The sequence below is a fragment of the Pleurodeles waltl genome, chromosome 3_1 (assembly GCF_031143425.1).
Source record: "Pleurodeles waltl isolate 20211129_DDA chromosome 3_1, aPleWal1.hap1.20221129, whole genome shotgun sequence".
Classification (NCBI taxonomy): Eukaryota; Metazoa; Chordata; class Amphibia; order Caudata; family Salamandridae; genus Pleurodeles; species Pleurodeles waltl.
The window spans coordinates 1964044882-1964059677 of NC_090440.1; the positions used below are offsets into that span (position 1 = coordinate 1964044882).

Sequence of the window (14796 nt, forward strand, 5' to 3'; positions counted from 1 at the left end):
CATCAAAGCTTAAGTTAGTAAGATGCTGGAGTTAGGGGTGATTGAGCCCTCAGAGTGCCCCTTGGCTGGCCCAATGGTCTTAGTTCCCAAACCTCATTCCAATGGAGGTAAACTAGAATTTAGGTTTTATGTGAACTATAGGGGTCTCCATGCAGTCACCAAGACTGATGCGCACCCTATTTCAAGAGAAGATTAACAAATTGACAGGTTGGGTGCAGCAATGTTTCTCAGCACCTTTGACTTAATATTAGGGCGGGCGTGGTTCCTCCGTTTGGGCAGAGGAGCATCCCCCCCCTCACCCCCCCCACCAGCAGCAACCTCTGCAAATCCTTTTTACAAGGAAAGAATAATAAACCCTGTTTATTATCCTTTCTGTGTAAAAGGGACGGGGTACTGCTGTAGACGAGCAGAGGGGAGTGCACTGTGCACTCCCTTCAGAGGGCACGTGTGTTTGGCCCACCGTCTCGGGCCGGCCAAACACATATGCGCACAAGGCTATCTCGAGCCGAGCTACATGGTTGCTGGGCTGGAGAGAGCCTGCACAGGCTCCCAGTCTGCCTGGGAGCGCCCTGGGTGGGTACTCCCAGCCAATCCTGACTCTGCTCTGAGCAGCATCAAGATTGGCGCAGGGCAGGTTGGGAGCCTGTGTCTGCAGCAAGACAGGAGAGGAGCGGCACAAGAGCAAAGCAGGTAAATTTATTAATTTTCTCCTGTGCCCCTCTGACCCCCTCTTCCCATGCGCCCACACCCCTGCCCCGCCCGGACAAAGCCCCGCGAGCTGCTCCTGCATCAGGGTGCTGGCAAATTGGTCTCATCCAAGAAGTCACTTCCTTGTTGAAACTGACCACAGACCTCCCAGATGTCACATGCAAATGAAAGGTGAGAACTGTTGAGGTCTACTACAGGGAACATACTTTAGAGTGGAACATAGACCTGGGTCTGACCTTGCTAATGCATATGGCCTCTCTTACACTTAGGCAATGAAGACTCTCTTGGGAAAGGTTAGTCTTATTCTTTTTTGTTTGGGAGGGGGTAGTGTAGGAAAGTACCAGTTTTTCACATGGTCACCTCCACTTTTTGCTCACTGAAACTGACGTTGTTTATTTGTAGTGAACTGGGTCTCTGCTAACCAGGACCCATTGCCAGTCTCTTTCCCTAAAACAAAGGTAAATGCTCATTTGTAATTCAATTGGCAAGGACTTTAGCACCCCTGAAAGTCCCTTGTAAATGGTACTCCTGGTACCCAAGGCATGGGTACTAAAGAGGGGTCTCTAAGGGCTACAGTCTCTATTATGCCACTCAAAGGGACCCACACACAGATTACATGCAGACTGCCATTCGGAAAACACAACATTGCACACCCCTGCGTGCAATGCTCTCTAACACTGGATGTTGTATATGTAAGCCACCCCTACAGCAGGCCTTAAAGCCCTCAGGCAGAGTGCGTTATTTCACATGTACAGGCGCAACTGCATGATAAGATGTACCCCTGGAATGCCTAGTTCCATTGCTAAGCATTGTGTGTGTTCAGGAAGCCATGTTGAGACCATGTACTGGGCACTGGTCATTACAAGTTCCCTAGCTACATGATGGCTTCACTGAAGATACTGGTGTTTGGTATCAAACACCTCATCTTGATACATTCGTACTGATGCCAGAATCTGATTCTTTCTGACATGCACTCTGAGGGCACATTAGAGGGGCCCCTGAAACCAAACCAGCCCTGTACTGTGCTGACTGACTGGTACAGTCCAGCCTGCCACCACAGATGAGTATCTGGCCACCAGCATGGGAGATCCTGCACTCTCAAAGGCCAGAAACAATGCCTGCTCGGCAGAAGGTGTTATCACCTCCTCTAGCACAATGGCTAGCAATTTAGCACATCTGGGCCAGAGGCTTAAGAGCATCTGCCGCCCTTTGATATGTGACCTTGTCTTCTCCCAGACCTGGGAAATGCCACCTGCTACCCTGAGACCCATTTGGCACCAGATCAGGTGAGAAATTAGTCATGCAGAAGGCATGTCACACTTACAGGCTTGACACACCCTAGGGTTGGCCACCTGAAGTGGACAGCCGAGGAAGAGTTTCACCTTTGTGTTTTTCATGAAACTAGTAATTCTGGGTCAGGGTTATGACCACTCCCCACAGGAAGTGGTCACATAGGGGGTGTAGGCATCCCCAAGGGTAAGTAGCCTATTGGTTACTACCCTACACTCTCCTAAACACCTCTAAATTCAGACACCAGAGAATCAGATTAATCTACGTTGGAACAAAAGAAGGTCAAGGAAGACCAATCACCGTGAGTACTAAGGACTTACACCGAACTTGGTGACAAACCCTGCCTTGCTGCTGGAACCTCGACAATTGCACCAAGCCAACTCGCCGAAAAGCTGTGCATCATCTTAAACCCCTGGAGGGCCATCCAGCACTTTACCAACTAGTTTGCATCTCCATTAGGGTGGAGGAGAGATTGCCCTGCATCTACATGCACTGACCACATCTGTCCGGTACAATGTTTTGCTGACCATCAGGCCCACTGAGGGAGCATCACACTACAAGGAGGTTTTTGTGGCTTTTAGGAGATCAGCCTCATCTCTCTGACGTGTTTGGAGATGCTAGACCCTCCAGGAGCCCCCCTTCACCAATACCATGGGTAGCGGAGCACTTGCAACAACCAAGGCTTGTTGAGTGTCCAGTCTGGACACCACTGCTGCCAAAACTGACCTGCACGATGAGGGACTTCAGAACCAATGAGGCTATACTGTTGTCTTGTTTTCTTCCCCGGTGCAGGTCAACCAAAGAAATGTGAGAGCCTCTAATGCAGAAGACCAACTGGATAAACACCATGGCACCCAAGCCCCTCAGCCTTGGTTAATGGCAACCCACTGTGCATCCTTGCTCCCAAGATCCTCACGAGTTGAGCCCCCCTTGGGGTTCTGCTGGACTTGTCCCCAAGCCCCCTTGCAGCCTGTTTTCACAGGTGCCCATTGCTTTCAACCGGTGTAGCTTTCTAGGCTACAAACCTGACCAGCACCTCTGCACTTGGACACGCCAGGGCAGGTAAACCAAAACTGCTGGTGGTTCTTTGGACCTTGACCCCCTAGCACCTTAGGTTCCAAAGGGCACCACCGAACTCTGTCTACAACTGCCCCTATGTAGTAAATGTTTTTGGTTTTCTAGAAACCATTACAGCATTCCAGGTGTATACCTCAAGAACTGTCATTTGTGCATTTTTAACGTTTTCTTCTAAATATTGCTAACTACGAAAGTACTTACCTGATTTTAGTGGTCTTGGTCTAAAATAATATAAAAGCCTGTTAGTTTTATAAATTGGCCTCGGATCTCTTTCTTGCATTTGTGTACCATTTATTGACTCTGTGAGTGCACAAATTCTTAGCATTCCCCTCTGATAAACCTAACCTGCTCGACCACAGTACCACAAATAGAGCACTTGGGATTATTGAAGTGAGTCCTCCAAAACCAAATAGGGGTCATCTGTACTTTTTGCATTGTGTGCCCACTACATAATAGCCAGCTTCCTACACTGGGCAGTCGCTGAGATGGTAATTAAAGTGATTGCCACCAGCAATTGTCTTGTGTCTTATCTTTTTCTAAATTCTGCATTTGACTCAGTTCTTTTGCACCTTCTTCCGTCTGGCCCACTTCCTTCCCTTTTTTCTCTACTTTTGGAAGTCTACTGCACTGCTTCACATCACCAGGACAGGTAGTCGGAGGGGGGAGAATGGCATGGATGGATGCTTTAGTGGGAACAGTCAGCTGTATTTGTTTAATATATTGCTTCATGTCTGTTTGTATGTTTCAATGGTGGAATGTATCTGACCTTTCGCAATTGGCCTGTAAGGATGAACAGAGTTTATTCTGTCAAGTACATTGAGAAATGTGTAAAAAAAAGAATAATAAGTAGTCTCCCAGACATTCTCTTGGTGTTTCCCAGCATGTTCAGGACACTATATTTATTTTATCATGAACGCACCCCAGACTTTCCATGGTGGCCTTTCACACAGATGATTCCATCACACAATATGACTGATTAGTCATTTGAGATTAGGCAGTTGATCTCTATTTGTTTCTAGCCAAACTATTTCCTTACGGTTGCAGAAGCAATAGCACAAATTGAAAAAGTTCTGATATGTGGTATATCTGCCATTTTCCAAATAAAAAATCAATGTTTGTCACACATGCAGGATGTAATGATAAATGTGCTTTTATTGGCAGATTTACTGTAACCACAAACCTGTGTATCTGCCCATGAGTGCATCCAGTTTGACAAAGCTTTAAAGGGTTTTACTTTGTTTAAATGGTGAAGCCACCATTAGACGTCTATTCTTTTAGGGGCATATTTATTAAAGAGTTTCATCGCCCTTGCACCACACATCAGAGTGCAATAGCGACACAACTCTTAAGTTAGATTTATCAAGCCATGCAAGGCCACCTTGTGTGGCTTGATAAATCTAGAGTATTGCAGTGCAAATCACTGCATTGCTTTACCCTCAGTGGGAAGGCATTCCATGGGTGGAGTATTGGTGCTCCCAAGCATCCACCAAGGGATTTTGGTGCATTCCCACATTTACCATTACTGGTAGACCTGGAATTGTGTCAAAATGAGGATCAACGAGGTGAAATCTGTTTGAGTCATGTGTGGCTGTAGATCCACATGCTGTGCATACTCCTGCCATCAAGTGTTGGGCCAGGATGTGTGCAAGTTGTTTTTCTTCCCAAAAACGTTTCTGAGTCATGAGGTAGAGTGACTGCTCCTCTTGGTGATAATGCATATGGGCGTCGACTCCATTGTTAGTTTGTTTTCTTTCTGCCATTGGGTTCGTACATATGCTCTTGTGCTTTTTGGTTCACATGGTACCTCCCCTCCATCGGTGTTGTACTTCAGTCACGTTCCTCTACTTTCTTTGTGGATCGACGTTGGATATTTCGATTGAGCTGGGTCTGTATTGACCAGCTACCACACCTGGGTCTCGACCATAGGGGGCATACTTTCTTCTACATCGTGTTTCTCCACAATGCCTCAATGGAGATGGAAAGGACGCCCATTCATTATTGTCTGATGCCATGTGAAATACCCTTGGACCAATTTACATCAGGTCTGTGATTTATGCCTAACATTGGAACGCAGCAAGGCTGATTGCAATGCCTGCCGTTCCTCTTGCTCCAAGAAACCCTTTGCGACCATGCCATGGTCGGCACCCGCCCAGGTCCTGCTCAGCGCTGAAAAAGCCTTCCATGTCAATCCTTTCGTCTCTGAAAACACCAGCACCAAGCCAACCCTCAGCATCGAGTGCATTTCAGCTATGAGCTGACCTTCAGTGCCGACTTAGACCACCTCAGCAGTGAGCAGACCATTGGCACCAAAACAAAATACTTTTTCGAACCAAAATATTTCAGTATTGACCTCTAACTCTGACACCCGCACAGCATTTGAGCCCATCCTCGGTAAGCCCCAGGAACAGCTTGATGCAAGGCAAAAACATCTGATCATCCATCCTCACATGGGCTGCATTTTTGCCCACCTTTCAACCTCTGCTGGGCACCTTCCAAGCAGCAGTTATCATTCAAGGATATCTTGGACACTCCTGTTCTGCAAAAATACACAAGAAGGTAGTTAAGGCTACCAGCTCCTTACCTCTTGCACCACCATCGCCACCACCCATTCCCCTGCCTTTGCCTTCGTCTTTCCTACCACGTTCTCTAGGGGACTCCCTCAACATTACACCCCAGGGGTCTCCACATACTGACATGGGTGGGGGTGTTGAGGGGATGACACATTCAGTATTCCTCCACAGGTTGATCAATATGGCCTCCCCAATTGATCCTATGTATATTCATGGTCAGTTTCCACCAGACTCACTAGTTATCACCACTGGCCGTAAGCAAGCTTACTACCAGGCCAGCCGTGATGCCCCATCGCCAGATAAAGACAGCAAATGCATTGATGCGATGAGAAAAAAAATAGCAGCGCAATCAGCCATCCATTCATGATTGCAAATTCCATGGCCTTCTTGCAAGGTATGGTCATGCCCACTGGGATGAAATGGAGGACCTTCTCCAATACCTCTCTGAGGAGCACAAAAAATTATGCCAGGAAATTGTATCAGAAAGCAAGCTCATTTCAAACACATCCATTTGCTGTGCCCTTGACACTGCTGCTTGGGTGATAAACACTAGCATTCTCCTCTGAAGAAATGCATGGCTCCATATTTCTGGCTTTAAGCTGGAGGTTCAACAAACTCTGCTGAACATGCCTTTTGATGGCGACTACCTTTTTGTCCCCCAGGTAGATCAAACTTTAGAAAGCACCCTGTAGCTCCTCTCACCGTGCCTCCTACCGTGGAGGTTCAAAGGCACCTTGTCTGATATCTCCACCTCTTACCAGTGCACACAGGGCCAGCAATCCTCTCTCCAGGGGTTATTTTAAGAGGCCTACAGGGGCATCAACTCCGGATGTAGAGGCAAAATTAGTAACTAAACTAAACTACACCTGCCTCCAATCCCTGACTTGCCTCTTTTTCCTCCCGACCTCACAATACTTGTTGCAATACACCTAGAAGGTTTCTTCCCCACAAGGCAAACTGTCACCTCAGACCAGTGGGTGTTGGATATTATCCAATATGGTTATTGTCTGGAGCTCACTTACACACCTCCCATCATTCCACCTCACAAACACAGACTATCAGTGGAACATCAAACACTACTCAAAGAGGTGGTCAAAGTCCCCCCCCACAAAGGAGCTATAGAACCCATCCCCAACCATCAGCAAGGTACATGAGTGTAATCTCTATACTTCCTCATATCCCAAAAAGACAGGTCCCTCAGGCTCTTTCTGGGCCTCTGGCACCTAAACTTATATATCCTGTGAGAGCACTTTCACATGATAACCCTTCAGGATGTCATCCCACTTCTCCTGCAGGGAGACTTTATGGCTGTACTAGACCTAAAGGATATCTATTTCCACATTCAAACAATCCCGGCACATTGACAATATCTCAGGGCTGTGGTAGGCGGAAGGCACTAACAGTTCAAGATTCTCAGCTTTGGGGTCACTACTGCACCTCCAGTATTCACCAAATGCCTTGCGGTGGTAGCCGCTCACCTCCGCAGACAGGGCATCTATGTCTTCCCATATCTGGACTATTGGCTCATCAAAGCTGCCACCCATCAACACTGTCAAATTCACACATAAATCACCTCATCACTTAGGGATCACCATCAACACCACCAAAGCCTACCTCCAACCCCTACAGGCCCAGCCTTACCTACGTGCCATTCTCAACATAGAAGCAGGCTAAGCCTATCCAAATTCAAGCAACAATTCCCTTGTTCCAACCACATCAGCAACTCACAGTCCTGATGGTCATGCTTCTTTTCAGGCATGATGGCCTCCTGCATAGTCATAGTACGTCATGAGAGGCTTCATATGCGTCCATTGCAGGAATGTCTAGCACAACAGTGGTGTCAGCCAAATGGTGATTGAGATGATCTAGCGGTGAATGGCTACCACACTCATCACTCTCTGCAGTGGTGAAACACCAACAAGTTGTTGCAAGGGCAGCCTTTCCTCAACCCTGTTCTGCAGATGATTGTTACAATGGATGCCTCTTTAACAGGTTAGGGTGCACACTTTCAGGATCTGATTGTACGGGGTCAACTGGAGCTTTTAGCTGTTCACCTAGTGTTGAAGGCCTTCATACCTCACCTGATAGGCAAGGTTGTCCTTGTCTGGACAGACAATATGACAGCCAAGTACTACCTTCAAAAACAAGGGGACAAACACTCTCCACAGCTCTCTCACTTATCCCAGACCATTTGGCATTGGACTCTCCATCACAACATTTACTTATTAGCAGAGTACCTTCCGAGATGGACAATGATTTTGCTGAGCAGGATGCAGCAACAAATCCAATCCATGAGTGGTAACTCCACCCTCAAGTCCTCCTCCATTACTTTTGCAAATGAGGGTTCCCTCAATTAGATCTGTTTACAATCACAGACAGCGCCAAATGCCCAAACTTTGCCTCAAGGTTCCCACAGCCACAGTCCAGCAGCAATGCACTATGAATGAATTTGTCAGGGATATTTGCCTATGCTTATGATATTTGCCTGTGCTTTGGAGGCTTCGCCAAACATCTCTAATGCTCATCCCAGTAGCTTCCAATTGGGCTCACCAGCCAATGTGCACAACTCTGCTCGAACTCCCTCTGATCCCACACAAGAGGCTCCCCAACAGGCCACACCTTCTCACGCAGAACCATGAAGATATCAGGCACCCCAGATCCTTGGCCCCTCAACCTGGCAATCTGACTCCTGAGGTCACAGAATTTGGTTATCTTAATCTTCCATCTGAATGCATGAGCGTTCTCAATGGGGCATGCAGACCTACCACTCGTACCTGCTATGTGGCCAAATGGAAGAGGTTTGTCTGCTACTGTCACTCCCAATAGCTGACATTTGCAAATCCACTACCTGGACACACCATGCACTTTCACTAAACATTACTGTGTGGAAATTCTAGCCACAAATAAGCTAATGTTGGTCACAAAGTTCTCCATACACTTTTCCAAATTACTATAATGCCCACAGACTAGCCACTACTTCACCTTTGGGAAGGCCTGCTTTACGCACAGCATGTATATCTACAGCCACACGTCTCAAATGGAAAATGTTACTTACCCTGTAAGCATCTGTTCGTGACATATAGTGCTGTAGATTTAAGTGAACTGATCCTCCTCCTCGGACCCCTGTGGCTGTTGCAGTATCTTGTACTTTCTCTTTTTCCTCGTATGCATAGACCTATCTTCATTTTGTTTCACACTCCATCACCCACCATGCGGTAAAACAATCTAATAATAGAGTTGATGCCCATCATCACCTAGAGGAGGACTCACTCTACCTCATGACTTGAAAGACTTCTTCGAAGAAAAATAACTTGCACACATCCTGGCCCAACACTAGATGGCAGATGATGTGAATCTACATCACATCATGCCACAAACAGATGCATACAGGGTAAGTAACATTTTCTTTATTTCTCCTTGTTACTTCCTCTGTCTTTGTGTGCTGCATTCTGTAGCACACCTGGAAAGAGGAAAATGCCTCAGAGAAATGTTTTTGTGTAGGAAGGTGTCCTGTACAAAAACAATCCTGCTTTCAACGCAGACACCCTTGCGCCATGGTGCAAGGGTGCTAGCCTTGGCGCTAGGCAGCACATTGTGCGCCATTGAAGGGAAAAGCTAGGAATATACTGCATTATGTTAAATATGACAAATTCCTGCCCTTTTCGTATCAAGCAGCGCAGTGTGATTTTTAAAATAAATGTGCCTTTGTTACGCAGCAAACATTTTAGCCATTAGACCACTTCTACATAATGTAAAGTTAATTTGCAGTTGTTAAATGTGAGCTCCTCCTGGAAATTTATTAATCTGTCCCAGATGCCGGCATGTCTGTCCAAATGTAGTAGTGAGAGGTGTGTGCGCTCCTAAATACACTGTATCTCTTGCCACTTTCCTGTTAATTGCCATATCAGCATCACCGCTTGGCTTATCAACACTGTGGATTCTCTTGTCCTTTTGAAGTGGGTGAAGGCAGTGCATGAGAGTGCTCACAATCACCTTCTTGGTGGAGTCATTTTCGCAATTACTGGCCTCCATTAGGAAGTGACAACACGTGTAAAGTGCTATGGGTCAGATCATCATTATTCATGAGGAGGCCTGTGCTGTGATGTCCAATGCGGCATTAAACACTGGGTCCTATAGGAAGAATATTCTTAGTGAAAAAATTATATGCACTAATAATTGGCCTTAATAATGAGTGTGAACTCTTCGAGTGTTGGAGGCACAACATTCCATCAGACATAAAGTATTAGTTAAGGCATTACCTATGGATTCAGAAGACCAGTGCATTGATCCTGGTCCCTATACTAATTTCCCAACAATGGGGCAGATTTAAGAGCCCCTTGCGCCACATTAGCACCCCCTTAGCATCATTCTTCTTTAATGCTAAAGCGGCGCTAAGGTGACCTTTTCCCCATGCTATATTTACAAAGTGATGCAATGCATACACTGCGCCACTTTGTAACCCCTTGCGCTACATTATGTCTAATGTATGTAAGGGGGCATTCTCCTGTTAGGAGGGATGAAAAAATGTCTCAAAGAAATCTAAAAGATTTCTTTGTGCCATTTTTTGTGGCATTTTCAACGCCTGCACAGAGCAGGCATTAAAAGGAGGCATACCATTATTTATAATGGGCCTCAATGTGCTTTGCGGGATTAGCATCAACATTTTTGATGCTAATCCTGCAAAGCTCCAAACTAGTGCCAAAAAGTTTGATGCTAGTTCCCTAACTCCCGCCAATGTGTGCTGTATCCTAAATATGGCACACACATGGTGGCGTTAGGAGGGCTCGCTAAGGGGCACAAGAAAAGTGGTGCTGCATTGGATGCAGTGCCACTTGTCTTGAATCAGGCTCAATGTGTTTTTTTGGGCAAATGTCACTGTTAATGTACCTTGGACTGCACAGCTTGGGTAAGGGAGGGGAACATGGGAAAATCACTTTGAAGTAGTAAACATATGTGGACATTTATATATTTATATTCACTCTACTGTGCTAAACAAACATCTTTTGACATGATACATGGATATTAATGGCACAGGCTAAACAGTCTTGATTATGTTCTTGTTAGATTATGATGCTTGATGAGACTTGTTTTGCTTCTCAATACACACAAATTAATTTGAATCTCCTGTAAGATAGAAATGAGTAGCTGGCAGTTGTAGCAGTAGGGGCAGTCTCTGACTGGACAGAGGGAACAGATTTAGGTTGTATAGTGACATCTAGGGGCCTGTCAGGCTATGGCACTGATCAGGATGCAGAGGTGCTCTGCTGGCCACACAAACGGCCTCATTACGATTTAGTCAGTCTGACAACCGGGCTGCGAATATGACGGTGGGAAGGCGGTTGCCAAGCTGGCGGCCTCCACACCGCTGTATTATAATGTTTGTGCCAGGCTGGCCGGCAGAACAATGCAATGCCATTGGCTTCGGCTCTCAGAGAGAGCCGAGGCCAATGCCACCACACAAAAGCACACTCAGAATGCGCACTGTCTGAGTGTGCTGACAGGGGGGCCCCTGCACTGCCCACAACCTCGTTGTGGGCAGTACAGGTGCCCCCCTGTGGCACTAACTCTGCCTATCCACCAGACTTTTCATGGTGGTGACACCGCCATGAAAAGACTGTCAGAAAGGAACGTTGTGATTAGCACAGCGGTGCTGCCATTGGCATGCTATGCTTGATCACGGCTTTCTGCACTGCCAGCACTACGGGATCTATGATCCTGGCAATGTTGGCAGTATTTTGGCGGTCTGACCGCCAGCATTGTAATCTACCAGGAGACCTCCAAGAATGCGGCTGAAGGACTGCCAATGCGAGGACCGATGTACTCGTAATCAGGCCCAAAGTCACTTAAATGCCTAAATGGGAACTCGAGTATTCAGAATATGCCAAAAGATTCTGTTTAAGATCAATAAACTATGTGAACCAACCAACAGGGTCAGTGGTGATGTGAACTGAAATGGTTAGGGTTGCAGAACAGAACTTCAGGTAGTAGTCTGGTAAAAGTGTTTGTGGAAAATAGAGAATTCACATATTTAGCATGAGTACTCAGTGGCAGTTGGCTCGTATTTACAATGGGGGCAGGAGGAGGGATACAATAAGAATAAAATTGAAAAAAAGGCACTTAAACCTGACGACAATCTTTTCTCCTCTCGCGATCTCTCCCAGCTCCGACGCGCGATGTCCGGGACCCAGGAAACTGCACAAGCCAATCCTGACGCTGGTTTCATGCTCTTTCAGCACTCGCAAGAGCACTGGAGGCCTGTGCTTTCGCTAATTCAGCTGTCTTAAGACAGCTGACTTAGAGATGTTTAAAGTGCACATGTCAGTGATATGCACACTTTAACCAAGTGCACAGCTCCCTGCTGCCACTCGACAGCAATTGCTCTGCCCCGTCCTGACACTCAGTTTAGGACAAGTTGCTGAAAAATAAAATGTTAATAAACAAAGTTTATAACCATTATATTTTTCTGTTCGGGGGGATTTTGTGGGCGTTGTGACGCTCCTCCGCCCATGTGGAGGGGCTGACCTGTTAGCACGGATGTTCTCTTTATGTATTCTGAGTCTTGGGAGCGTCTGGCGTCCTAAAACAAAATTTGCATATATTTTGAAACACGTTCCTTAAAATGTTTTTTGAGATTAATGTTTCAATGTCCTGTCCTGTTGTTGCCTCTTTTATAGGGAGCAGATTCTGGGGCCTATCTTTACGTTCAAGAATTGAAGGATCAAAGCAAGAAGAGCAAATGCCCTTAAATCTAGTGGTAGCAACACCATCGGATGTCAGCTCAAGCGACATAAGAAGGAGATCCAGGGACAACCTCAACGCCGTTCAGACAGACTGAGGAAGATGAAGCAGCCCCTTTCATCAGAGCAATGTGTCTGTACTATGAAAACGTCCTGTACCGTGATTATTCTTTCAGACTAAATTGGGCCTCCACTGAAAGCTTCAGCAAGTTCCATGAGTGGACCTATACACTTAGTCCACCTCTGCTGAAATCCTTGTCTAATCCCATGCCCCTACATAAGCCTTACTGTAGTAGTCAGGACTTTAAGTGTGATAAAAAAAGGAGGCGGAGGGAGGGTCTCTAAAAGGGGCCTGGCCAGAGAGATGTGAACAGGTTTGATGAAATCCAAGCATTCTCCGACCTCCAGTGGTCCTAGAATTCTCCCATTTCCACCTCGGTGTATACAAAGGTGTTCTTTTGCCAGAGAAGCGGCTTCTGCCTGGCCTCAGGGGAGTGCCAATCTCTGCTCCACTAATCTTTGTTTGTTGGTGGTGTACGACAAAGACTGAGAGCAGCAGGAAGCCTAGGTAGAGACAACTTAGCTGGACATCCCCGTGTGTCTTCAACTAGATAAGCATTGTAACTGTGCACCTGCAATAACATAGATTCTTCTGCACAAAGATTCCAAATAAGAAACCGTAAATTGCAACTAATAATGATTTACAAATTGCGATTTCTTATTTGGAATGTATTCAAATGGATTCTGTAAAAGTGGTTGCAAAACTGAATGACCGAAGCAGAAGGTTTGCGAACGCTAAAGCTTTTTGTACTGGAGACCCTCAGATACAAACATTCCAATGTACCTGTACATTATATGTGCACGTTCAATAGTGTTGTCACTATTTTCAGAGAAATGCGTCCTCCATTTCTTCATACTTTGAGATTGTGGAGAGGCTGGGAGCTATTTCTTCAATAGGAATTTGAATAAAATCCGGTATTTTCTAAAACAGCAATTCTGCCTCCATTTCCATCAATAATTGTTTAGAAATAGTTCAGGAAGCACTAAATACTTTTGAAGAGATTTCGTTATGTATTTGCTATTTTAATGTTATAAGCCAAATATATATATATAATGCACTACATATTAATGTGCACTTCAAAGCAGAGATTGTTTGAGGAACAAGCCTACATTTGATTGTGCTATGCACATTTAGTCGCACCTGCCATATACATTCAATGATGCTGTAAAAAGAACACACAATAAAGAATAAAAATGTTGCTTTGAAAGATATATGCTTCTGCCCTCCATTATATTTGGAACTCATCAAGTTAGTATCAGTGATGATGTATCATATCCAATGTACTTTTGTGATACATTACAGAAAATGTGCCATAGGCCAGGAGTGCTGGTTTACATGCAGGGATCTCAGAGCTGTGTCATGATGTTATGTTTTTATTGTGCTTTGAAGCAGCACCCTCACTGTGTGAGTGCTGGGCAAAAACAATAAACTATGGGCCCGATTTATTAAAAAGTGGTGCAGCACAGTGCTGCGCTAAAATTTGCATAGGCGTGCTGCGCCACTTTAGAAGCGCAAGGATGTGTCATATTTACTGAAATACGGCACACCCCTGTCTTTCCCCCTTCACTAAATGTAGCTGCCAGCCCTAATGCAGGCATCCTTGCACCATAGTTCCAGGTTGTCTGCATTGAGGGGATTGATTGTTTATTTGCCAGAAGGTGTCCCTTCCTAAGCATAAACAATCTACAATGGCGATTTAGCACTTCTGTGTGCGCTGCAGAATGCAGCACACATAGAAGTACCAAATCGTAATTTTTTAATGATTGTTTATGTGAAGGAAGGGACACCTTCCTGCACATAAAAAAATTATTCATGGCCTTTTGCTGTTTACATGGAAAAAGCAAAAACGAGGAGGAATAAAAGTATTTCTCCTTGTTGTGCCATGCTAACTCCACCTCTGGGGTGGCGTTAGTTTTTGGTGGTAAATCTGTGGCACCATCAAATGCAATGGGTGTCGCAGTGGTACACCCACAGCAACACCCATTGCACGCCCCTCTGATGCAGAAAACTGCATTGGAGGGTCCGACATTTACAAGGTGGCATTAAACCACAAAAAGTGGCTTAGCGCCACCTTGTAAATGTGGCACACTGCAGAGCACCACCAGAGCATCACAAAAAGTGACGCTGCTGTGGCACTAGAACCTTGTAAATCTGACCCTAAGTATTATCACAAATGAAATGTCAAAGGAACACATAAAAAGTGTGTTTTACCTATTATAAATACGTATCTGCCAAATTTTCTGTAACTGTGGCTTTTCTATATTCGCAGTGTGCCTGTGTGATGGTTGCATTGGTGAATCTATGACACTTTGTAACTTTAAAGCACACAGAGACATAGGACAATGCTGATATC

The 14796-nt window shown here is 45.6% G+C and overlaps 1 protein-coding gene across 1 annotated transcript in view; it reads left to right on the forward strand.

Moving 5' to 3' along the window:
* Window positions 1-13654, forward strand: part of LOC138285857 (transient receptor potential cation channel subfamily V member 1-like) — a 474904-nt gene extending 461250 nt beyond the window's left edge. Inside the window, exon 16 of the mRNA XM_069226333.1 lies at window positions 12320-13654. Coding sequence (XP_069082434.1) covers window positions 12320-12480 — 161 coding nt within the window. The 3' untranslated portion in view covers window positions 12481-13654. The remainder of the gene's footprint in view (window positions 1-12319) is intronic.
* Window positions 13655-14796: the final 1142 nt, after the last annotated feature.